Source organism: Ptychodera flava, chromosome 1, assembly GCF_041260155.1.
Source record: "Ptychodera flava strain L36383 chromosome 1, AS_Pfla_20210202, whole genome shotgun sequence".
Classification (NCBI taxonomy): domain Eukaryota; kingdom Metazoa; phylum Hemichordata; class Enteropneusta; family Ptychoderidae; genus Ptychodera; species Ptychodera flava.
The window spans coordinates 49,845,931-49,869,766 of NC_091928.1; the positions used below are offsets into that span (position 1 = coordinate 49,845,931).

At 40.9% G+C, this 23,836-nt stretch overlaps 2 protein-coding genes across 4 annotated transcripts in view; both read right to left on the reverse strand.

Annotated features, from left to right (window-relative positions):
* Positions 1–1,262: 1,262 nt before the first annotated feature.
* LOC139145401 (uncharacterized) lies at positions 1,263–1,922 on the reverse strand. Its single transcript, XM_070716548.1, has one exon. It carries the CDS (start codon positions 1,920–1,922, stop codon positions 1,263–1,265), a length of 660 nt encoding a protein of 219 aa, XP_070572649.1.
* A 13,766-nt stretch (positions 1,923–15,688) lies between these two features.
* The window catches only part of LOC139140353 (MAP kinase-activating death domain protein-like), an 85,324-nt gene continuing 77,176 nt past the window's right edge, over positions 15,689–23,836 (reverse strand). For all 3 annotated transcript variants that reach the window (XM_070709569.1, XM_070709560.1, XM_070709551.1), the window contains exons 24-25: positions 21,256–21,325; positions 15,689–19,924 (exon numbers count right to left, since the gene is read on the reverse strand). In XM_070709569.1, the coding sequence (XP_070565670.1) occupies positions 19,746–19,924; positions 21,256–21,325 (249 nt within the window). In that variant the 3' untranslated portion in view covers positions 15,689–19,745. The remainder of the gene's footprint in view (positions 19,925–21,255; positions 21,326–23,836) is intronic.

Genomic DNA, 23,836 nt, shown 5'->3' on the forward strand with positions numbered 1-23,836 from the left:
TCAATTCTAGCACTCGGTTTAGAACGACGCCCATATATCACCTCGAGGGGTTTGTGGTCGGTCATAAGGTCGAACTTCATGGCATAGATATATGGATGGAACTTCTCGCAACTCCATACCAGAGCAAGTGCCTCTTTTTCAGTCTGAGAATATCGCCGCTCGACGTCAGTCAGAGATCTGCTGGCATAGCTTACTGGTCTTAAACTGCCATCTGGTTGTTCCTGGGCCAACACAGCACCCAATCCGACCGGACTTGCATCTGCAAGGACAACTGTGCGTGCTGTCTTACTGAAATATGCTAGTGTGGTAGCGTCTGCCATTCGTCGTTTCAATTCGTTGAATGCATTGCGTTGACGCTGCCCAAATTTAAACTTCACACCTTCACGTCTAAGTTCAGACAGTGGTTCACAGATCGTTGAACAGTGTGGGATAAATCGACAACTGAAATTGACTAATCCCAGGAAGCTCCGCACTTCGGCTGCATTTTGGGTTCCCTAGCTTCAAGGATGGCTTTTACTCGTGACTCAGTAGGGCCAACTCCCTTCTCTGAAAGCAGCATTCCCATGAACTCGAGCTTACTCATGGAGAATACACACTTATCAATGTTCAAGGTTAGTCCACACAGCTTAAGTCTGTTCATGACTTGATGAACTCGCTCATCATGCATCGCATGGTTTGGGGCATGCACAATCATGTCATCAGAAATGTTGTCTACCCCTGGTATTCCGGCCAATGCCGAAGAGATTTCGTGTTGGTACAGTTCACTGGCCGAATTTACACCAAACAGGAGTCTCTTGTACCTGTATAGACCACAGTGTGTCACAAATGTGCAGATGTCTCTTGACTCTGGGTCCAGCTCCAGCTGATGGTAGCCCCACTTCAGATCTAACTTACTGAATACTGTGGATCCATTCATAGTTTGAAGTATCTCATCTACAGTGGGAATTGGGTATCTGCCTCTGATAATGGCTTCATTGGCTCTCCTCATGTCAAGACACAGACGTATGTCCCCATTGGCTTTGGGAACGACAACCACTGGGTTAACCCACCTGCTTGGGCCTTCAGCTGGTTCAATAATGTCGTTTTCCACCAACTCTTGGATTTTCTGTTCCACCTTACTTCTTAGGTTGAAGGGTGTACGCCTCAGTGGCTGTGCTACTGGTTTAACCTGATCATCGACATGTATTGTGACTTGTTTAGTGTTCAGTTTTCCAACTCCCCTAAACACTTCTGGGTATTGGCGTAGCATCTCACCTTTTTGATCAGAGATAGAGTTCACAACATCTACTCCAACCTTCAGTGCTCCAAGTTCGGTAGCTGTAGTTTTTACCGAGCAGTGGTACACCACTCCCTTTCACAACAGTGAACTTGGCAACTGTTTTCTGTTTGCCCACTTTGATGTCACAGGAGAATCCACCAATAACTGTCAAGGGCTTGTCAGATGCGTATGGATATAACTTGGTGTTTTGCTTGTACGATGCACACTGGATTTTCTTTGCTTTTAGAGTTTTCCATGTGTCCTCATCCACAATGTTGGTGGTAGCTCCTGAATCCACCAACATGTTCAGCTTAACACCACCGATCACAGTTGGGATCACACCACTTGAGGCTTGATCTTTGATGTGAAATGCGTAATCACCGCTGACACTGCTTGGGTTTTGGTCAGAGTTCACGCAATTCACCTTCTTCTGTTTTGTTTTACAGACTGCTGCAAAATGATCGGCACCATTGCATTTCAAACATTTTTTTCCTCTCGCAGGGCAATTTGGGTCTTTGCCATAGTGTCCACTCTGCCCACATCGGTAGCATGCATTGCTGCTGTGGCTGCTGCGTTTGCCTTTCACCCTCTGTTTAGGCTTACGTTTGTCAACACGGTTGACGGTAACGACTGTTTCTGGCTTACTTGTTGTCAAGGTCGCCATTTGGTTTTCAACTTCTTCACACTGTCTTGCTACTGTCAATGTGTTTGCAAGTGTTAGTGTCGAACCCTCTTCTAATAACTTTCTGCGTATGTAATCAGAATTACACTTTGCAATGACCTCATCACGGATTTGGTTGTCCGCATCAGCACCAAACTCACAGTCTTTTGCTGCGCGTCGTAATCTAGTTACAAATTGCTGAACAGTTTCCCCCTTTTCGTGGGTAAGGGATCGGAAAACTTCGCCTCGCGTATGCTGAGTTTGCTACTGGAACAAAATGAGAGTTCAAAGCATCAACGGCCTTGCTATACTCAGTTGGCGTACCTGTATCATCCAGTGTACTGAAAACATCCTGTACGTCGGGTCCAGCTAAGTGTAACAACTGTGCTCGCCTCTGTCTGGCAATATTTGGCTTGTCCGGGTCTAAAATCAAACCTTTGGCGTCTGCAAAAAGTTCGAAGGAAGCCAACCACCTTTTCCATCGTTGACCTACCGTCGCTGCATCTCCAGCACAATCAAAGATTGAAATGACGTTTTTTCCTTTCTCACTCATCTTGAAAAGTTCTTTCGGTGATCCCATCCTCGTCGCCAATGTGATATGTCGCCTGGATGGCTCAGATTTAACTCCACAGACCAGAATAAACTTACAACACATCAGTGATTTATTGACTCCCGCCATTGCTACAGTTACAATCACCCATGAACCTCTGGTGAACAGTAAACTTTCTCTACTGATAGAGGGCGGTGTATATCAGAACACGACAGTCCGTGGCATACGCTGTCATCAGACTTGTTTCACTGGGAACAATCCACTTATTTGTTAGTGGCTGATCAGTACTCGAAATTTCCATTGGTACGGAAGTTGAATAATCTCTGCTCGAGATTGATCATCAATCACCTGAAATCAATATTTGACGAGCACCAACACCTACTCTCCGATAACAGCCCACAATATGATTTATGAGAGTTCAAGGAGTTTGCTAGAAGTTACGGATTTGAACATGTTACGTCATCACCCCATTTTCCGTAAAGCAATTGCTTCACTGAGAGACAAGTACACACTGTGAAGGATGTGTTTACTAAAGCCCGTGAGACTGGCACAGACCCACATATAGCGATGTTATGACTACGATCAATGCCAATTGGTCATAACCTGCTGTCGCCATGTGGATTACTGAATTTGTGCATGTATCAGTCTAACCTACCGAGCAAGATATGGAATGGTATTAGTCGCCATGGCAACATCTTACAGTGCCGCCAAGACACCCCTTAAAGAGACACTGGGAGCATAGTCGCCCATTGCCAGAACTAATGCCACAACAACCTGTTCGCATACAGAACCCGATCAACAAAACTTGGGAACCGGGCAGAGTTGTTGCATGCACTGACGAACCACGTTCGTATACAGTTGAGACTCCAAGAGGCGTATACAGATGCAATAGACGCCACATCAGACCAACAGCGGAGAACTTCAGCGAGGAAGACTTGCAAACAACTGACTACGATGATAACCCCGTTGATACTGTGTCTGAACCGCATATCACAACGACGTCCACACCCTTGAAGAAACCGGACTCAGCTGAACCGACGTTCACAACGTGTATCCACAGCTTTTGGACTTGTGAACTAGAGAGACTGATCTCTTGTTGTTATTTCAGTGCCTCAGTATTTAGAGTTCTCATTGAATCGGAACAATAATTTTCATGAGATGGAACTTCTCTTTATGGAGCACTGCCGTTCGTTTCTTTTTTTAATCACTGGGGGATGTTGTGTTATTGAGTCAATTAATTTATACATGCTGATTGTATCGTATCATATATGCAAATGTAGTCACGTGATAAAGTTCCCCGCCATCCGCGCATATACGCTCTCCCCACATGGCATGGCGGATGTGTATGTAGCACGTGTACGTCTCTTGAATAAGGTTTACTTGTTGGTGTTCAACTAAATGTCAGTCGTCCAGTCGTCACTATCGATAGAATCGAAATCAAATGTTCACCCAAGAACACAACAGGAATGTCTTCAACTTCTTGATGTGCAACAGTTTACATAAATCTTCCATCAAATGTGACAGGAAATTAGTACTCTGGTCTGACAATATCTCTCAGCCAAAATTTGACCTTCATAGCATTGACATTGTATATGAAGGGCAGCCAAAAGAAGGAATCTACTGCTACCATCAGCGAATTCATGTTCACATATTGATCATCTTATGTATATAGAGGTACAGGAGCTGAGTGGACAATTTTCTGGTCACAAACTGTGTCTGTCAGTATGAAAGCATGCTGACTGTTCACCTTACCAGGATACTAAGTTGTGTCGGTTTCCACGGTTTCAAGCCATATCATTACATCCACAAGGCACCAACTGCTGGAAGCGACATATGTTGGCTTTGTGTCCCGGTTTGTGGCAAGAGTAACACGTGAGAACACTCTTTGGTTTACCTTGCTTGGAGTCAGCCTTATCAGTTACTTGACAGGCTTGCTTCTTTACATCTGGAGAACGTCCATACTAGTACGCTTGCTCTTCTTGTGAGTCTCCACATAATGATCAGCCATGTCAACTAATTCTTCAGAATTCTTCCGTTTCTTTTTCCTAAACCATATAAGGTGGGGACATCTCTAGCAGTTGCTCAACTGGAATCAGATCCTTCAGTTATCAAAACTGCTGACATCTACTGCTTCTAGTCATCGGTCTAGAAATCCAGAAAGAACAGTTTTCCATTCACCATAGGAATTATCTTTCTGTTTCTTGATCGTTCTAAATTTTCGAAGGATATGCTTTCCCAGTGAGTTCATACCATATAAAGATCACTTTGCGAACTTTCTTATAGTCGTCACTCTCTGCAGGAGGTAACTTCAAGTACACATCTAGTGCTTTTCCTGCCAAAATTCCAGCCAATTGTTACGTGAGAGAAAACGAACAAAAGGTGAACTCAGCAGTTTCCGTATAAAACGAAATTTATTACGAAAAATAAAACTAATTGCTAAGTCAGGGATAGAATACAAACGGTTAAAATGTACAGACTACTAATCTCAGCTTGGACAGCAAAGCTCCAGTCTCAGAGTTGTAACAGTCAGTCCGATGAATGAAGCAGTCCTTTGGCTTGCAGGCTTGAAGTTCCATAAAGTCCTAGGTATAAATCCAGCATGGCAGTGAAGGTCTTGAAAAGTCTTTAGTGAAACAACACACACACACAACCATGTGTGGGCAAGAGTGGGCAACTTGTTTAATGAATACTCAGCAGTGTTGGCAAACTGAAGAACTTGCTGCCCTTCAAATACAAGTCTAAACAATAAAATTACAATGCTGTATGTAAATTTACAAGGAAACAACAAGTTACCAAAACAGAGGGAAAGGGGGTCGTGAGGAAAACGTGCGACATTGAAGAGATTGCTAAAAATGAGGCTGGCAATCGAGCTTGCGCAAACGTCACAGCCGACAATAGTAAACTGTCTCGAGACTTCTAGTCTAGATGTACAAACACTAAATAACTTTAAAATAAATTCTAAAGAGACATTAGTGAAACAACACACACACACAACCATGTGTAGGCAAGAGTGGGCAACTTGTTTAATGAAATACTCAGTGTTGGCAAACTGAAGGACTTGCTGCCCAAGACACCCAACACATGGAATATGTAAGAAACAAGTTGCTCTGGAGAAACTTGAGTATATAAACTATTTAAAAATTACTTTGAAAGTGAAGAACTTCACAACTAAGTAACAGAACAAATGCTTTGCACCAATGTGTTGAAACAATACTATTTTAGTATTCTTTTGCTGGAAGGGTCGAAATGGAGTGAAAAAATGAATGTTGGTACTGACAATCATACGTCTTGCAAATGTTGACAAAAGTTGTCTTTTGGTTCTGATGTAGAGTTTATAGCAATCGCTCGACCAACGGCCCATAACCTTTATCTCCCAGTCTGGAACACCTGCAGCTGCAGCTGATGTGGCACCCCCACTGCGGAGACTATGTCCGCTATATGAATTAGGGTCCAGTCCTATCTGGCTAAGGAGCTTTTTCAGGTGTGTTACTAGGATGTTGCGTGTTAGAGGGGTACCATTTGGAAGGAGGAAGACAGGTGCATCCCTGGGTGTATGAGCGTTGGTACGTGAAGTGTAGAGGCGTGAAAGCAAATTGACAGCACATATTTTATGGCCTGAACAGCCTTCGACTACATCAACGCCCTTCCTAAAAGGGTCGCACTTAGATTGTTTTAAATGTATCACTGCAATTGAGGTAGGATTTTCAAGGCTTGGAAAGGTAACATCTGAAATGGTTAGGTGCATTGTGGGATCAAAGGGTAATTGACGCACGACAAGTTCGCCCAAACGGAATAAACCATAAAATGCCGTAGTCAGTGCAGTCCACATTACTAGGTCATGCATGCTTTGTAGGTCAAAGAAATGTTCTAGTTTGAGTAGAATGTTAAGGTTAGTGCAAGTTTTTGAGCAGATCCTGGTCCTTGCTGATGCTGAACTGACCGTAGTGCCAGTTTGATGCGTGGACGGTCTTCCAGTGGGTCGGGCACACCCTCCTGAATATGTAAGGAACGAACGGAGTACAAGTAGGTGACAATAGTGCTGTGTTTGAGCCGTTTCTCTTCAAGCAGATATGCAACAAACATGAGTAGCGTTTCTTCTGTTACTGGCAGTGGGGCAAGGCCAAGCCTTTCACAAAACTCGATGTACGATTTCTGGCCAGTACTGTATGTCCGGTTGGTGTTCTTAGAGTACGCCTGACCAACCAAATGGCAAGCTCGGCTCCACCATTGTGAGGCATGTGTATGGGCTCCTGCAAGAGGTAGCAGTTAATGTTAGTTATTTATATCGTGACAGTGCATCTGCACGAATGTTTTTTGCTCCTTCAACATGGATAGCATTCATGATAAAGTTGTTTCAGCGCATACATAGAAGAGAGTTCGTATCAGTGCCGCACAACATTCACTGCATGATGTGCCAGCTTGTATCATGGACACAACTGATGAGTTGTCACAGTGAAATAATATGCAACGCCCTGAAAGGTGCTGGCCCCAGGTCTCTGCTGCTCGTACGATAGCATACAGTTCCCTCCAGTTAATAGAGTACAGTTTTGGACTTTAATCTACAATTTCATCCACAAAGCGGCCCTGGAGTGTATTGTCATAATATACAGCCCCGAATCCAATGTCTGACGCATCTGTATATAGGTGTATGTCAACATTACTGGTCCAGAAGCTATCGTAGAACTAGCTGTGGGTCCATAGCTGTGGTGTTTTCAGACGGGATTCATGCCTTTTACGGGCTGGTTTTGACTTTTACGATTTTAACCCCGCCACCACAGCTATGGGATATTCCATAGACTAGCGTCCATGTTCCGCCGCAAGCACCCTTTGCGCAAGTTTGTTCGACGATATTTCGAAAAATTTTCCATCCAAATTACAAATTGCCAACACTCATCGACAGCTTGGTTATTAGGGACTCACCAGACCAGAAATCCGCTCAAAATTCACTGAAATATCGCCTTTTTTCTAAGTTTGCGCGACATGACTACACGGAGACCGCCATTTTGCTAGCGTAAAACTGTTGGTCGAGGATCCCTGCAGTACGTCACTACAGTGACGTAGCGGTGACCTCTCACAACTTCTGAACACAAACTAACTTACGGCCAGCATCCGCGCGGCGCGCCACGAATAATCATAGATCCTAGGACTGAACTTTTTTCCCCCCAAGTAAAAGTTTGGTTTCAGTTTTGTGAGACTGGGAATGTCCATAAGACGAACGATGGTCATCGATATCACACGATGAATCTCTCAGTTTGTGTTTAGAAGTTGAGAGGTCACGGCCCTACGTCACTGTAGTGACGTACTCTCGGGATCCTCGACCAACAGTTTTACGCTAGCAAAATGGCGGTCTCCGTATAGTCATGTCGCGCAAACTTAGAAAAAAGGCGATATTTCAGTGAATTTTGAGCGGATTTCTGGTCTGGTGAGTCCCTAATAACCAAGCTGTCGATGAGTGTTGGCAATTTGTAATTTGGATGGAAAATTTTTTCAAATATCGTCGAACAAACTTGCGCAAAGAGTGCTTGCGGCGGAACATGGACGCTAGTCTATGGAATATCATCCCATAGCTGTGGTGGCGGGCTTAAAATCGTAAAAGTCAAAACCAGCCTGTAAAAGGCATGAATCCCGTCTGAAAACACCACAGCTATGGACCCACAGCTATCGTAGAACATGCTAACCCATTCAACGTGGGCAAATAATCGAGCCACCATTGAATGTCAAGTTTAAAGCTGCCAGTCAGCCTAACTCTATGGTGAAGTTGTCGCAGTCGTTTTGAGGTATCAATTAGCCGTCTGAGAAATACACGGCCTGGGCGGCACACACGAGTGATAAACGTCAGTTTCCCTATGAGAGAAAGTATTTGTCTTTTAGTAGCATATTTGTAGTTCTGCCATAGGTGCAGTTCGTTCAGCGTTTCATTAACTCTGTGTGCAGAGATGCGGGCTTCCATGCGATAATGTCTAATGTTATTCCTAGGAATTCCATGCATGTTGAAGGTTTCGTCACTTTTTGTGGATTCACAGGGAAGCCTAAGTCACTACACGCTGACAGAATTCCCTGCAGATTTTGTTCACATCTGTTGGTGTTTGCCGGCCCAGCTGTAAAATATAGTCATCAAGGTCACAAATGGTCAGCGGGGTTAACATTGTATTGTGTCGTCATGATGAACTGAAGGCAATCTGCAAATTCGGTAAATATCGCAGGGCTGCTCCGGAGACCAAAGGGCAATACTTTACTATAGAAATAACATGTCTTGAGTTCATCGTTGATCTCAATGTCCCATGAGCAACCGAGAAGTTCCCAGTCTTCTGGCCTGACAGGGATTTGATAGAAAGCGTCCTCGAGGTCAACCTTTGCAATGAGGGACCCCTTGCCATTACGTTTAATGTGCTCGATAGCCGTGTCTATTGACATATATGTACATGAATAGTCCTCTTTCGAAATGTGGTCATTTACTGAGAGATTGCGGTGGCCACAGGAAAGATCATGAATTATGCGATATTTTTGTGTTTTCCTTTGGACGAGCGCCAAGGGGTGAACTTTAAAAACGAATTCGTCGGTGGTGTTGTAAATGGTCCTGCCTTATATCCTTTCTTAACTTCGTCGAGTACTTTCTGTGTTACAATGGGTTTTACGTCCAGGGCACTCTTCCAATTGGAGGGCAGCAAGACGGCTTGCGGCTTTGTCCATTGTATCCGATAGGCACCCCTTGCTGAATCCACGTCATGATCTTCCTGGCATGTTCTTGATTTGGGTGTTTACTGAAAGCCTTTTTCCAGGCTTGATGGTTGAACCTGCATGCAAGTTTTACAGTGGATGAGTGGAGAGGTTCCGCCACAGCGTTTACAGCACTTGTGTTAACGTTTGCATGTGGGGAATTTGCACTCGTCAGTTTGGTATAACAAACATACCGAAGTCTTCTTCTTTTCTCTCGGCATCTCTTTCTCCGAAGTCTGGAGTAGGTCCTCATGAAAAGGGGCACTCCTTTGCCAAATGGTCAGTAGCCTTACAGCGGTAACACTCTTTACAAGTACCCTTAACAGCAGAGGGGTCCATGAAGGTAGTAAGATACAGATCATGGTCGATTATGTGATAGCTGAAATGTTTTGCTCAGCTAATTTGTGCCTAAAGTTTACGTCGTAGGCGTAGACAGCTGACCAGGCAAACTTTGCATCACAGTTATGTATCAAGTTCCTGTATCGTAGCAATTGTGGTGCCAGGTTTGTATCTCTCCCGAGAAGAATACTCTCCATTACTGTGAAGGCGCTTAACCATTGGCTGTGAGAAGTTATATGAATTTTCTTTCGTTTTGGCTGAAAAGTTATTTCCGTTCCATCAAGAGTAGCCTCCATTTTATCCATGGTAGCGAGGTTATAGCTGTTTATAGGATGGAGCTCGCTAAGGTCAACGTACTCACCTGCCAAGACTTTCTTTCTAGTGGCGGCAGGAACGCCATCGTGTAGCAGTTTGGTTTGGGCGCTGGTGTGATCGAATTCTGTTTGACTTGATCATAGAGTTTCTTGGGGCGTCGTACTGCATCATGTCTGCCAGTGTTTTGGCGCGCATTTCCAGAATCACTGGCATTGCAATTAGAGTGGAACGAAAGAGTTAATTGTCTCCACTTGCCTGGACAATCTTGCAATAACCTCCTCCAGTCTGTCAAGTCGATTTTCTATGGAACGTTCACTGGTTTGATCATTGCCACTGCTTTTTAGTGTCGGTGAAGTGTAGGATTCGATAACCGTATTTGGACCAGATAACTTTGATGGGCTGCTTTCAGCATCACAGCTTTCCGAGAAAACTACGTTCCTATTTGCCAGTGGGGACGTCAAACCAAGGTTAACTTACAATTGCTTGCCGTGTGTACTGGAATCCTGTTCATCACAACCGGAACAGGTATGGGCGGATAGTTCGTCTGTGGGTCGGAGATTATAAGCCATTTTCATAGCCTCGTGAGGAAAAGTGCGACATTGAAGAGATTTGTCAAAATGAGGCTGGCGATCGAGCATGCGCAAACGTCACAGCCGACGATAGCTAGAAAACTGTCTCGAGACTTCTAGTCTAGATGTACAAACACTAAATAACTTTAAAAATAATTCTAAAGAGACATGAAAATAATACTGCTGGAGTTTCCAAAGACTTGAAGTAGCAAACAAGAGACACAATCCCAAGATGTCTGACTGCAAGCCTGCTGTCTATACTCATGCGGTTATATAAGAGAATATAAGAACAATCTAGAACATGCTAATTACTGCTCTAAATTTATCACTCTTACACAACTAATTACATTTCCAGAACATTCCGAACATGACTAATTGAATTCAAGGTTGTGAGGTTGTGAAGGCCAGTGACCTTGAGAATGTTCTAGACTAATTAAACACAGGTCATGTGTGTGGGGGGAAAGACCTACATAACACAATTTAGTCGCTCATGTTACTTTGGCAATTCATGCACCTTGGCATGGTCCCTCCACAAAATTTGGCGAACTTCTCAAAGTTCTGAGGTATGCATCTATATCTTCACCTTCTTAGAACTTCGGCACTTTTGGTCCCTTGTACTCTGACCTGTTAGCATTAGCTAATTCTGTCTGTAATTGCGGGAGTTTAAGCTGAACTCTTGATTCTGCTTCTGCTGTCTTTCTTCCATTTCTCTGATCCGCAAATAATGTGCACGCCGTTCGGCGTTCCCTTTCAAGCGTCAAAATGTCTTGATTAGGAGCTTTGGTTGGATCTTGTGTTCCCAACGGTACAAGTGCCTCAGCTGCACTATGGTCACTTTCACGTCTTTCAGTGTTACTCATCTTGGCTTTACTGCAGTACACCCTTACGCTTACTCAGTATACTAACTCAGCCAAAACAACTGAAAAACAGTTGACACTGACAATATACCACAACAAGGCATAAAAGAAAGGATGCTCTTGGAATACACAAAATGTAAGCAATACCCAAAGTACATACACAGCTGCTATGTCTTGCAGCCATGAAATGCTGTTAAGAAAGTACAGACGAATAAGCTCTCTCCAAAAATACTGAATATTACACTGTAACTGAAGTAATTCACTTGCAATCAATACACACAATGTGTTGCAATATACAGTACTTGCAATATACTTGCAGTTCAATAGTAGCACACTTGTTGTATGCAACCAAGTAACTGTCAGTGTCTCTGAAAAGTCGCAATACTATTAACAGTTTCACCATGGGAGGGCGCGTTCTGTGCCAACGGGCAGACTGCGGGAGGCACGTAAAGGCACCAAGAACAAACGTATGTGTTTATATTGTTTGATATACGTTGGCTTTTTTCTGCTCTACATCATGTTTGTTGACTATTTCCTCAAGCCTAGCGTAGAGTACAAGGTAGAGGTCAACAAAATGAGGCTGTGCGCCAAATTTGTAAACAAATGCTGCCATACTCGGTCATTTCTCCGCCATGATTTGTAAGGATATCGTGATTAGTTGTTGTTTTTATGTCAGAGGGTATTAAAAATGGCACGCAGGCACAGTTTAAAATCACGGAAGTCCTTGAGCATGTTTTTTTTTCCAGACAGTGATAGTGAAATTGACACTGATCACAAAATAAACTTGACAGAGATTGTGTAAGTCAAATTTCACAACACAAATTTCGACAACTCTAATACTGAACTTCAATATGTTCCAGAACCAGTCAAGCAAGACAGAGATTGCAAGGAAGACAGGAAGGAAGGCCAGCTGAGCATGCTGTGAGAAGAGTGCCACAAAGGGCCAGTGACCGAGGTCACAACGATGATTGGGTATATATGTGGATGTGGTACGATCATCAATCGATCAAAGGCTGGTACTCACACAACCTTGAATGGGCCCCCACTGTAGATGTTCGAGTGAAGGTCACTTCGGAGTTTTCACTTACATCTGCAAACTTTTACGATGTACAAGTGTCTCAAGGAGTAATTTTTTTGGCTTTCTCCTGTCTATCTTGACAACTTACTTCATCACCAGATGAGTTCTTAATTGGCGTTTAAACTGTAGTTGAACTAGAGTTCTCTGTGTTGCTCAACTTGCAGACAGACTTTCTCTATCACTACACATGCAAAGTTCTCTTAAAGCCCGGCTCGAAATGGACCGGGATCAGGATTAGTGCCAAGTTTGGGTGGGCGTTTTGGGGCATGGCTCTGCATAATGAGTCTGTTGGCAACGGTTGCGATCGTTCGCATTATCTGCGTAATCTGTTTGCTCTCAAATCACACTCAGGCTTGGGTACGTACAGCCTTCGTTTCCCGGTTCGTTTCAGTTATGCCATGGCAATACTCGAAAGAAAAAAGAAAGAAAGAAAAACTAGGAAGGAAAAGGAACACGTCAGGAAAATGGTAGGAAATAGGTAAACGGCGACGTCATGACCAGTTCGTGTACACTCTAAAATAGGAGACATTTGCTGAAGTCATGACCTTTTGTATTGGCCAATGGCAGAAGGGAATTTCTCATGAATATTAAATTTGTAAATGCGGAAGTGAACGTACGATTTTGCGGGAACAAACCCATTGGCAACTTTCGGCGGGTTTTTAAACCCCAGTTGACAGATATTCGGTGTCTTTCGAATGAAAATATCTCCAAAATGGTCTACACTTTAAAATGGCAGCTTTGGAGGGTGGTACGTGCGAGATTTTTCTCGTTACGTCATTTTGAAGTTAGTCATTGAAATACGCAAATCGCCATCACACTTTCCCGCGATTTTAACGTTGACAGTCGACTCATTTTTGCGGGCGTTTTACGATCGTAGTTCTAGCTTACTTAGTTATTTCTTATATCATTCAAAGGGGCAGAAAACCAGCTTTCTAATGATGCCTAACACTTGGGTCCCACGGATAGGTGCGCAACGGTGCGCGGTTAAAAAAACGGGAAGCATCGTTGATTGTAGGTCGTGACTAGTATTGCAGCCGTATAGCCCTGCATACAGGTCTGTTTTCCCGGCGTTATATCGAACCGTGGACGAAGACATGAAATGACTGGCCATCCGATGGTTGCATCAATTGTCAGTCCTCAGCTGAAAACGTCTAGAAGACCATGTGGAAGTGTCTTCCGTCCATGGCATGAACTTTACGATGTTTAAGTTCCATGATTCTGTTGCTGCGACTCTGTTGTTTTCCTCGATAGGCGGAGTCAAGCAGTCGCGATTTGCGCATGTGTCAGACCAAAGACGTACGTCTCAACGTTGGCGGCGGTGTTCCGCATGACGTTATCGACACGGTGATTGGTTTATTTTAGTCATATGGGCGTTTATGGGATATATTTTGAACGTCTCCTATTTTAGAGTGTACACGAACTGATGACCGATCGCAAAAAAAAAGGAAGTTCGCGGAAGGGTCGAGACTTCCTTGAATCTCGTGTATCACGATATCTGTAATAGCGATCGCGGTCAGTTGCTCGGTTGCTTGGTGGCGGGGGTGATATCGAAAATTATCACGAGTTATGTTTATTTTCGGAGCAATTGCCAGTTTTGCTCGAAACGTTTGTTAACCTTCGACTGGATCAATGACAGACTGGGTTCCTCTCGTCTTTCTGTCTTCCTCCATGGTTATTGAAGGAATTAAAGTCCAGCTTTTGCCGAAATATTATTACGATGTAGCGCGGAATCAATGATCTGTCCTCAGACACGCGTATCCTAAAGCGTTTTACAAGATTGGGTGATGGCGCTTACTTGCTCGTCTTGAACTGAAAGATTGAATGTTTCAACTGTTCAAATATCTTACAATTTTGTTAAATTCTGATCACAGAAGTCCAAATGTAACTGGGATAATCGGTATGTCAAAACCTTACTAGTACCAGCACTCCGAACACGACATGTCATTTCCACGCGTGTAAAAACACGTGTACATACGGCCGTTTTCAGGGCCAGCATATATATCCAAAACAACTGTTCAGTACCGTCACGTTCGGCCGTAGATTTGGAAGGGGAGAGTTGTTAAAAAGTGGATCTCTTCGACTGACAATAATTAAATTGATCATGGAGGCTACCGCCATGTTTTGATGGTTATTTTCGATGCCATTCTCAATGCAAACTACGGACTCTGCTTACGCGCTTTTCGCTAGAAAACATCGTACTACGGTAAGCTTACTGACTAGTCCTCTTGCTAACTCACGTCTGAAAATGGTTCACTTTCGTGATTTCATTGCACCATAAACGCTAGCAAAAGAGTTGATGGCAACGACAAGTTTTCATCCTTCGCTCGCTGATATAACTCTAAGTTTACATACAGTTTGTTTACATTGTAATTGTTCTCGTATGCACAGCAAATGTTTGACCAGTTTACGCCTCTTTGCGTCACCGAATGATTGACAATTGTTTGAATCATGGAACGACTGTCTCCTGAGGGCCATTCCCTTTGTTCAGAAAGCGATTTTCCCCCTAATCGTCGTAGTTTTAAAAAACTTTGTGAAACTTTGCAGATACCTGTATGGCCTGGGTGTTTATGAAACAGTCTGTGTTCATGATGAGCCAATAATATATATTTGAGAATTGTTTAGGCTGATTTTCACGGAGCGGTCTACCTTAGCTATTGCCAGTTGTCACTCAAGCGCCATTATGAATTTTCAATAAGTTAGGGGCCTTTTATACCCCGCACACCGGTTTAACTGTACCGTCTATGACAGTCTTCACCAGTTATCAGTTTGTGTTAGTTCCGACCTCAGTTCACAGTTTATAGACTCAGGAATATTGACAAGTTGCCTGAACTTGGTATTCAGTCACAACAGTTACTTACGGCAACAACCACAAGTCAGTCCATCAACGCAAGTGGCTCTGTGACTTTCCCACGCTCAAATTACTGCACTGTAGTCTGCAATAGGTGCACAGAAAACTTGCCTCTTACTTCAGAGTTGAATTCCTCCGGGTCCGTTTTCAGAATGATGTTGGCACTCGCCTTCCTCGTCAATCCCACCGCTGCCACCAATTGTCATGATCTTGCATCCAACGATACGCAAACTCAATCACCACGAGGTCTTGTTCTGTACAACTGAAAACTAACACCTTTATTGCATAATACCATAACTCCCAAAGCACATGGTAAGCGTTTACATATCCACATGCCAGTGAAATGTCACAGTTTACTCATACAAATGAATGGTATACATGGGCACAAAACAATGAAGTCCCAAAATCATCGATATCACACTGACACCACAAGGAAACAAACATCATCTACGATCATGACGAGACAAACTCAGAGAATATGACTCTTCACAGATAGTTACATCTCATTTTTTGTCTTTATTTCACTTTGACATTTTCACAATGGATAAACAATGAAATACAAAGCACTGTGCAAAATTTTGCTACACTAGGTGACAACAATTATATTAACAATTCATAATCTATTCCAGATGAAACTCAACAAAAGACTTTTAAATCTCTCCACTGTAATAAATATGGAAGCTATATTTTACAAAGAGTTTAAGTAATACAGCCAAGATATAAGCAAAAAGCAAGCATCGTTTAAGAGTAGCTTTTGCCTTGTGGGATTTCACTTCTTGAATGTCAACACCGAAAGGTAAATATGTACTGCCTAGTGCTCAATGACCAATAGGATAGATCTAATTTGCATACACCATGGCAACAGTCTACTGATCAGAATATGACCTTGCATGTAATTAGCATATGATTATGCAAAGTGTATGTACAGAATTTCTACAAGTTAGTCTTAAATTAATGTAAATATGACAACTAATGCACACAAACAAAAATTTCCATAATAATGTAAATTGTTACAATCTATGTACATTGAACTTTTGTAATATTTCAAAAAAATTTTATACAGTCCTTTGGATCATGTGATTTTACATTAATCGCAATTGATTTGTGAATATTTAATTCTTAGGACCTGCCTTTTCAATTCCACATTCAAAATTTCTGCAATCTTTCTAAAGTTTTCTTTCACAATATTCAACCAACAACATAAGATACCTGTATTTTTTATAAGACATACAACGTTCAATACAATAAACTTAGATTATTATGACAATAAATTTAATGACCTTTCTGAGGTCAATATTACATCACCTAAAAACTTATTGACTGAAACTATCCCTAAAGAACTGAACTCATTATTCATGGAAGGAAATAAATACAGTATACTTGTCCATGAATTCAAAACCATATATCAAAATTATTTGCTGGCTAAATCGTGTAACAATCTTAACGTATTCTATGTGCACTTTTAATCAATGGTACACTGAAAAATGAGTTTACATTATTCAAGAAATCATCAATGCTGCAGGATGATATTGTTAAAGCTACCATCTAACGACAAATCATTTATCTTGTGACCATACAAAAAACAGGTGTCCCCCTCCCTTTTTTAATCTTATCCAACTCTCCCCCATTGTTCATAACTCCATCCCTCCTCCAAGTGATCAATGGAGGGAAAGAATGCTTGAGACATGAATCCATCAAATCACAAGTCATTGCATACACAGATAGACCAGTCAAAAGCACATCTATTGGATCAGACCAGTCAGGTGCATATCATGTGACCTTCCAGATACCCAATGACAGCACAGGAAACATTTGTTTGGATAAGACCTGTCAGGTGCAAGTCATGTGACCTATTCTGCTAGCAAATGACAGCACAAGGAACAGATAACGGATGTGCATATTTAAATTTTCAATAAACTGTCAAGCAACATGCATAGAAGAATTTTGCTTACAATCTCTGAGTCTATTCCAATATCAGACAACTTTCTTTTGCACAGGATTTGCAAAAGAATCAGATATATATTGCAAATATATTATTATATGTACTATATATAGAAGAAACCTATATCAAACTATTCTTTAATTCTAGAAGTTCTCCGCAGTGTATGGCTACTTTGAGAAAAAAAGACTATGTATTTTCAATGTATTTCAGCAACTGTTCACTTGGAATGAATACTGGGGTCCTCTGTTGTTAACTTTGAAACAAACGTACAATTACACAGAGTGGAAAGGAACACAGTTTGAAAGTTTTAAAGAAAGTTTAAACAGACGTACTATTGCACATAATTGGACAAAATGTGATTTAAATGAAGACAAACTCCAATCCAAAATTATTCTCAGGTGTTGAATGTTCTATTGCCATTGTTGTGCCTGATATATCAAATGTACAAAGGCTGGCTGAAGATCTCAAAATTTAGGTTGAATGCACCCCAGGGACAAATATTAGAACTCTCATATTTTTTTCTGATGTACCACATATTGGTGCTCATTTTAAAGCTCTTGAAGTAAGAAAGAGTTCCACTGTCTTAGTTTTTCTTAAAACAAAAAAATTAATTTTTCCCCGCAGAGTTAATGCAGTGAAATGGCGGTCATTTTGAATTTCAAATATCAGTAAATGTTAGGTACTTTGATTCTCTGGTATTAAACTTTGCACGGTGACATCTGATATTTTTTCTTCATTTTGAAAGAGTATGACTAATAGTTTCATTTAGGAAAGCTTGAGCAAAAGCTTAAAATATTTCACTTTGGAGGTGCATACTACCTTAACTAATTATACTCATGAAGAGAAAACTGTTGTTTTATCGAACTAGACTGTGGAGAGTTTTCCCTAGCGAGCTGTTTCAACCAGTCACATTGTGACTGCTCTCATCATAGTATAAATATCACAAACATAGTTGGCGACATGTCAGTACACAGTGACAACTTTCCTACAGTAAACTGCCGAAGGAACTTCAGGCAGCAAATCATTTTGAGTTTTCCAGGTAGATTACTGAGTGAAATAATTGCCCTGGGAAACCATATGAGAAACTGCCCCCAGTCTAATTTACAAATTCTTCAAATTCCCATTCAATGAAGTGTCAGCCTAAAATACTTACACTTGAATCTGTAATGGTAACCCTTATAAGTGTACTTTGACACGGCAATGCAGACACAAAGATATGAGTAACATAAAGACAAGTAACTACACTGGAGCAAGTGGTACTATGTTGCTCCACTATAACAATGAACCTGACAAAATCATTTGTCTTGCAGCATAAATTTGTAATTAATGTAATTCCTTCATTTAGTGGCAGAAATCTCAGACAGGCCACTGCTTCATGTGATGAAGTTCAAACTAGGATTAAGACACCCTGCATATTTTTCTACCATACCGGTACACAATGATTGATTTTGAAAAAGAGCAAGAACAATACAACATGTCTGCTGCACTGTTGCTCCACATCTATGTGACTATGCTTCTCTGACTAATTGCACCAATCGCAGCAAAGCTGAAACCATTTGGCAGGTGGGGGTGTTGGGCATTTAATGACAGATTTGCCTGAGGGGCAGTGGTTGCCTCAAACATACCCTGTTGGATACTTACAAAGATATCATCTCTGGGGCATCAATATTTTTAGCTGGATGTAAAATAGAATCAAATTTCTCCTTAAACAAAGACTTTTCTAATGGTAAAATTTCTGATATTCAAAATGCGGCACTCTGATGGGGTTTATATTATGCGTCTACCTTCTACTTCTTACATACATCTACCACAGACCAGAGAGTTGTGAACTTTAACCTCTACACACAAAGCACTCAGTCTCTTTCTTCTTGTAACTGAGGTCTTTGCAGACATCTACATTAAAGATATGCACTTTTGTTTCAATTTTTCCCTGGCAATAATTTACTTTGAGAATAATTTTGGAGTGTGCTTTAAAAAAATTTTGGTCCAGTGAAGGAAAGTTGAAAATGATTTATTAGAAATGCTGGGGAGAATACTGGTCTGAAATAATTTGCATCTCTTGAAAAATTCCTGCAAGTTATTTTGCTTTCGATTGAAGGCAGGGCATCCTTCACAAACTCAAGTGAGGACAAGTATTTGTAACTTTAAAATTGCCATCATTTCTGAATATAGTAATGAAGATGAATGGGTTGTCGGTCTGCTGGCTAGTTTAGCTTTATATAAACTTTATAATATTATATGATTACAAACTGGCATTTAATCAATAACCTAAGTCCCCACTATGGCAGTGAACTGCTAGCTATGTAAACTGACCGAACTATGCATGGGGATAAAAACGACCACTGGTACACCCTCTAGAACACACATATAATTTCTCAATATGCCAAGTCAATCCAATCTTAAAATTCTTGAATTTCTGTGCTGAGCTATGCTTTGAGAGAATCAGGAATTTTTGGATTTTTGTATGCCAGCCATTATCCAGCACACACAAAATGAACGCTTGTTGTAAGCGGGTGTTGTGTTAGTTCTAGAGGGCGCTCTAAATCAATGGCTTAGATGAATTGTCATTGCAATATAAGCATTACAAAAACCGACAGCTAACAGAGATTGCCTAATTGTCCTGTAAATATTCATTGCGTTTCAGAGCCATTTTGGCCTCCATTTCTTTGCGATTGTTTTCGGCACTTCTGGCAGCAGCTACGTAGGAGAAAACGCAGAGTACGGCATAACAGATCTCATTAGCCATGCTAGACTTGTATCGTCTCTTGATAACTTCTTTCGACTGTGAATCTGGAAAACAAATCAACCATTGAAATCAATTTGAAAATCTCCGAGTGATAGCATGACATATCACTGATGTAACACAAGAAACAAGCCACTTTCATGTTCATCCGCGCAACAGATGACATTGAAAGCAATGGCAAACTTGCACTTTCTGAAAAGAATTTTTCCTGATTTTTTTTGAGGGAGCCACAAACATGGTTGACTCCAACCTGTCTAGAACAAGTCATCGTTGATGACACAGTCCCCACTTGTTAATGGGTATTTTGATCACTGGTCCTCAGAGAGGATACAGTCCTCTTCATTAGGTCTGTGATAAAAATACTTTTGAATGAATTGGCTTGATACATGTCTGAGTTATGGTTCAGGACATGAAAAATTCGTAACAAAATGGTCGCACAGTGGCCATATTGGATCGCATCACAAAACAAATTGATGTGCATAGCTATGACATTGGTCGATGTCCTTATACCAACTTTGAATAAAATTGGTCGAAACATGCGGATATGCCTGAGAAATGGCTCTGTACATGAAAAAATCGTAATAAAATGGCCGCCTGGCGGCCATATTGGATCGTATCACAAAACAGATTGACGTGCATATGTATGACATAGGTCAATGTCCTTGTACCAACTTTGAATATAATCGGTTGAGATATGCCTGAGTTATGGCTCTGTACATGAAAAAATCGTAATAAAATGGCCGCACAGCAGCCATTTTGGATCGTATCACAAAACAAATTGACGTGCACAGCCATGACATTTGTCAATAAGCTTGTACCAACTTTGAATAAAATCGGTTGAAACGTGCCTGAGTAATGGCTCTGTACATGAAAAAATAGTAATTAAATGGCTGCCTGGCGGCCATATTGGATCATATCACAAAACAAATTGACGTGCATCTGTATGACATATGAAGTAATCCTTGTACCAAGTTTGAATGAAATCGCTCCAGGCATCTCAGAGATTTCTGCGTGAACGGACGGACGGACGGCACGGACGCACGCACGCACGGACATGACCAAACCTATAAGTCCCCCCGGACGGTGTCCGTGGGGACTAATAATGACTATGCCTGATACTATATATCCTCTCAATAATATGAGGTCAAGGAACTGTAGCTTTCACTGCATCACAATTAATCTTGTAATATTCATCTTTGCAGTAGGAATCAATTTCTATTGCCAAGTCATTAAATCGCAAAGACTGCATAATACTCATCAATATTGACATCTCAGGAGAAAACAGGATCACCATTTCTGAATGTTGCATGCTGGGACAACAGGAGTAGGCATGACAGATGGACTTCAAATCAAAGAACAAATCTACAAAGCAACTTACTGTATTCATGAATTATAAAGACATCTTTCTTCGTATGACACTTCTTGATGTCCTTCAGTTCGATGAATTGCTGCATGAAATAGACGATAGGAGAAGACAAAGAGATAAAAAAGGTTACTGACAGAAATCTGGATACCGGCATTTTTATTCAGCCTCCTGGGCCTCCTCTCTATTTGTGTATCTCAGCTATGGCTACATGCTCTTCTGATTGTAATCAATCATCACCCTGTAACATGTATTATTTAAAATTCTTATCTGACCTATCATAGCCCAAGAAATGTTGACTGTGTATACGTTGGATTCTTTGCCAACAAAAAAACTATGGAATTGGAATTTGATAACACTCAGGACATTAAAGAATGTCTTTTGAAAGAATTTATCTGTGAAGGACAGACACAAATACAAAGTATTGCTAAGTGGGGAGGAGGTGTATTAATTATATTTACAAGGGAAGGGATTGAAGGTTTTAGATGAAGCCCTGAACATCAAGTTAGCAATGATGATTTTTGGGGACACACAGGGTCTCAGAACATGTTTGGAATGTCATTTGAGAGCCAGATATGCAGATATTTATGATGGAATGTGTCATATGATTGTTAGTTAGACTGAACCAGATTTGTGGGCAGTTCAGCAATATACATTCAAACAGCATGATGCCCTATAATTTTCTGAAGGACAGGTTTTCATTTGCCACTGACACAAACTCCAGAACCAGTCTAGTCATTAGAAAATAATTTCAACAGCAAGTCTGACAAGCCTTCCCCAGTGTTTGAGGTGATTCTAGGCTGATGCTAAGACTTCATGCTGAGTGTCATAACATCATACCTTATCTACATATGAATTATCTAACATTCTGGGAGTCCTCGTGTCATGTATCATTGAAAGTTTAATCTACTGCAATATCTTCAAACATTTCTTATATAAGACCATATCTACTACAAAAATGTGGCATTGCAATCTTTATTTTTTGAAGCTCTGAAGACCCACCTACACATGTGGAAAAACAACCTAAGAATGTTTGCATGTACTAGTATTCTGACATCTGGCATGATAACATTGATAGCTTTGCTATTCAGAACTGCATACAGTGTGTATGTGATCATACAGGTAATAAAAGTTACATTTGCTACTGTGCATAAGATTTTTTTAACATATAACTTTTCAAAGTGAACATAAAAAAGGCCTGATGCTGCTAGTTTAGATAAACACATTCAAGGATTAGAGAACCTTTCTTTGTTTGGCCTAACTGTATTCACTTATCTGAGATATCTACATGTATGTTGTGCACTTCGCTGTGCTTCACACAGTGCAGGTAGAATGTGCCTCGGGGACAGAAATTTGGATTCTCAAACTTTTACAACTCTGGTCTACCAGTTGTGGAGGCTCATTTTAAAGCCTTTGGTGTAAGAAAGACTTTGACCATCTCAGTTTTTTGAAAATCGAAAATTTTATTTTTTCTCATGGAGTAAACACAGGGATGGCAGCCATTTTGAATTCCAAATATTGGTAAATCATGGGTAATTTGTTTCTCTGGCACCAAAATTTGTGACCCCCGAGTTTTAATCTTGATTTTAAAATAGAATGGTTGAAAGATTCCTTGAGGAAAGTTTAAGCAAAAGTTTAAGTCTTTCACTTTCAAGGCGCATACTACCTTAAACATAACATTTCGAGAAGTGCATATGCATTGGACTTTAGTCTTGTGCATACATGGTTTGACAGAAAGATTTCTTGTAGCAAATGTACCGCTACATAAGGTAGAAGAAAATCATGTTTTTGTGCCAGTGAGTGCCATTAAAATTGCACCTTACTTTGTCAACCACACAGTAATTGCAACAAAACAAGAAACTGGTGACCGTTTCTGAACTTTGAGAGGCAAAGATTCAGAGATATTGGTGACACAACACAATTGAAACTTGAGAGTAACATGTATGTGAATAGATGAAATAAGGTGGGATATTATTTGGAGATATTTTTCAACCTTTTCGTGATTCAAATATTACTCAGTTATTATTTAAAGTTGCTTTCATAAACATTAACTGTAGAGGGAATAACACAATCTATCAGTGACAGAACACTGGGAGGTTAAAACCTGGGACAAACCTAACACAACACAGACAGAAACCCAAACATCTGTTTTCTTAAAATTCACAAATGTAAACTTTGGATTATGAAAAGAGGAAGAAGTTAATTGTTTCATATTTCCATAAGTATTGTTCTCATTTTTTCCTTGTTTTTTTTTTTAACCCTCTTGGCTCTTTTATTAAGTAGTACCACTTTCAAGATATCTTTGTTTACTATCATATGCAAGACTTATGAGCTGATGATTTCATAATTGAATATTATCTTTTAATTTTTTTTGTTTAAAAAACAAATGTTTGGGTTCCAGACCTTCTACGATGGTCCTCAAAGTTCACAGTCAATGAGAAACAACATAGGACACAAAGTTCACAAATTAAAAGGATGTAATTTTTGTCTTTAACTTTGCTACACCCAATTCACATGCCATGATGGTATACCTCAAACTCCTTCACCACAGCAATGCATGATGGGAAATGAGAAGAGAACAGATTAGTGATAAGAG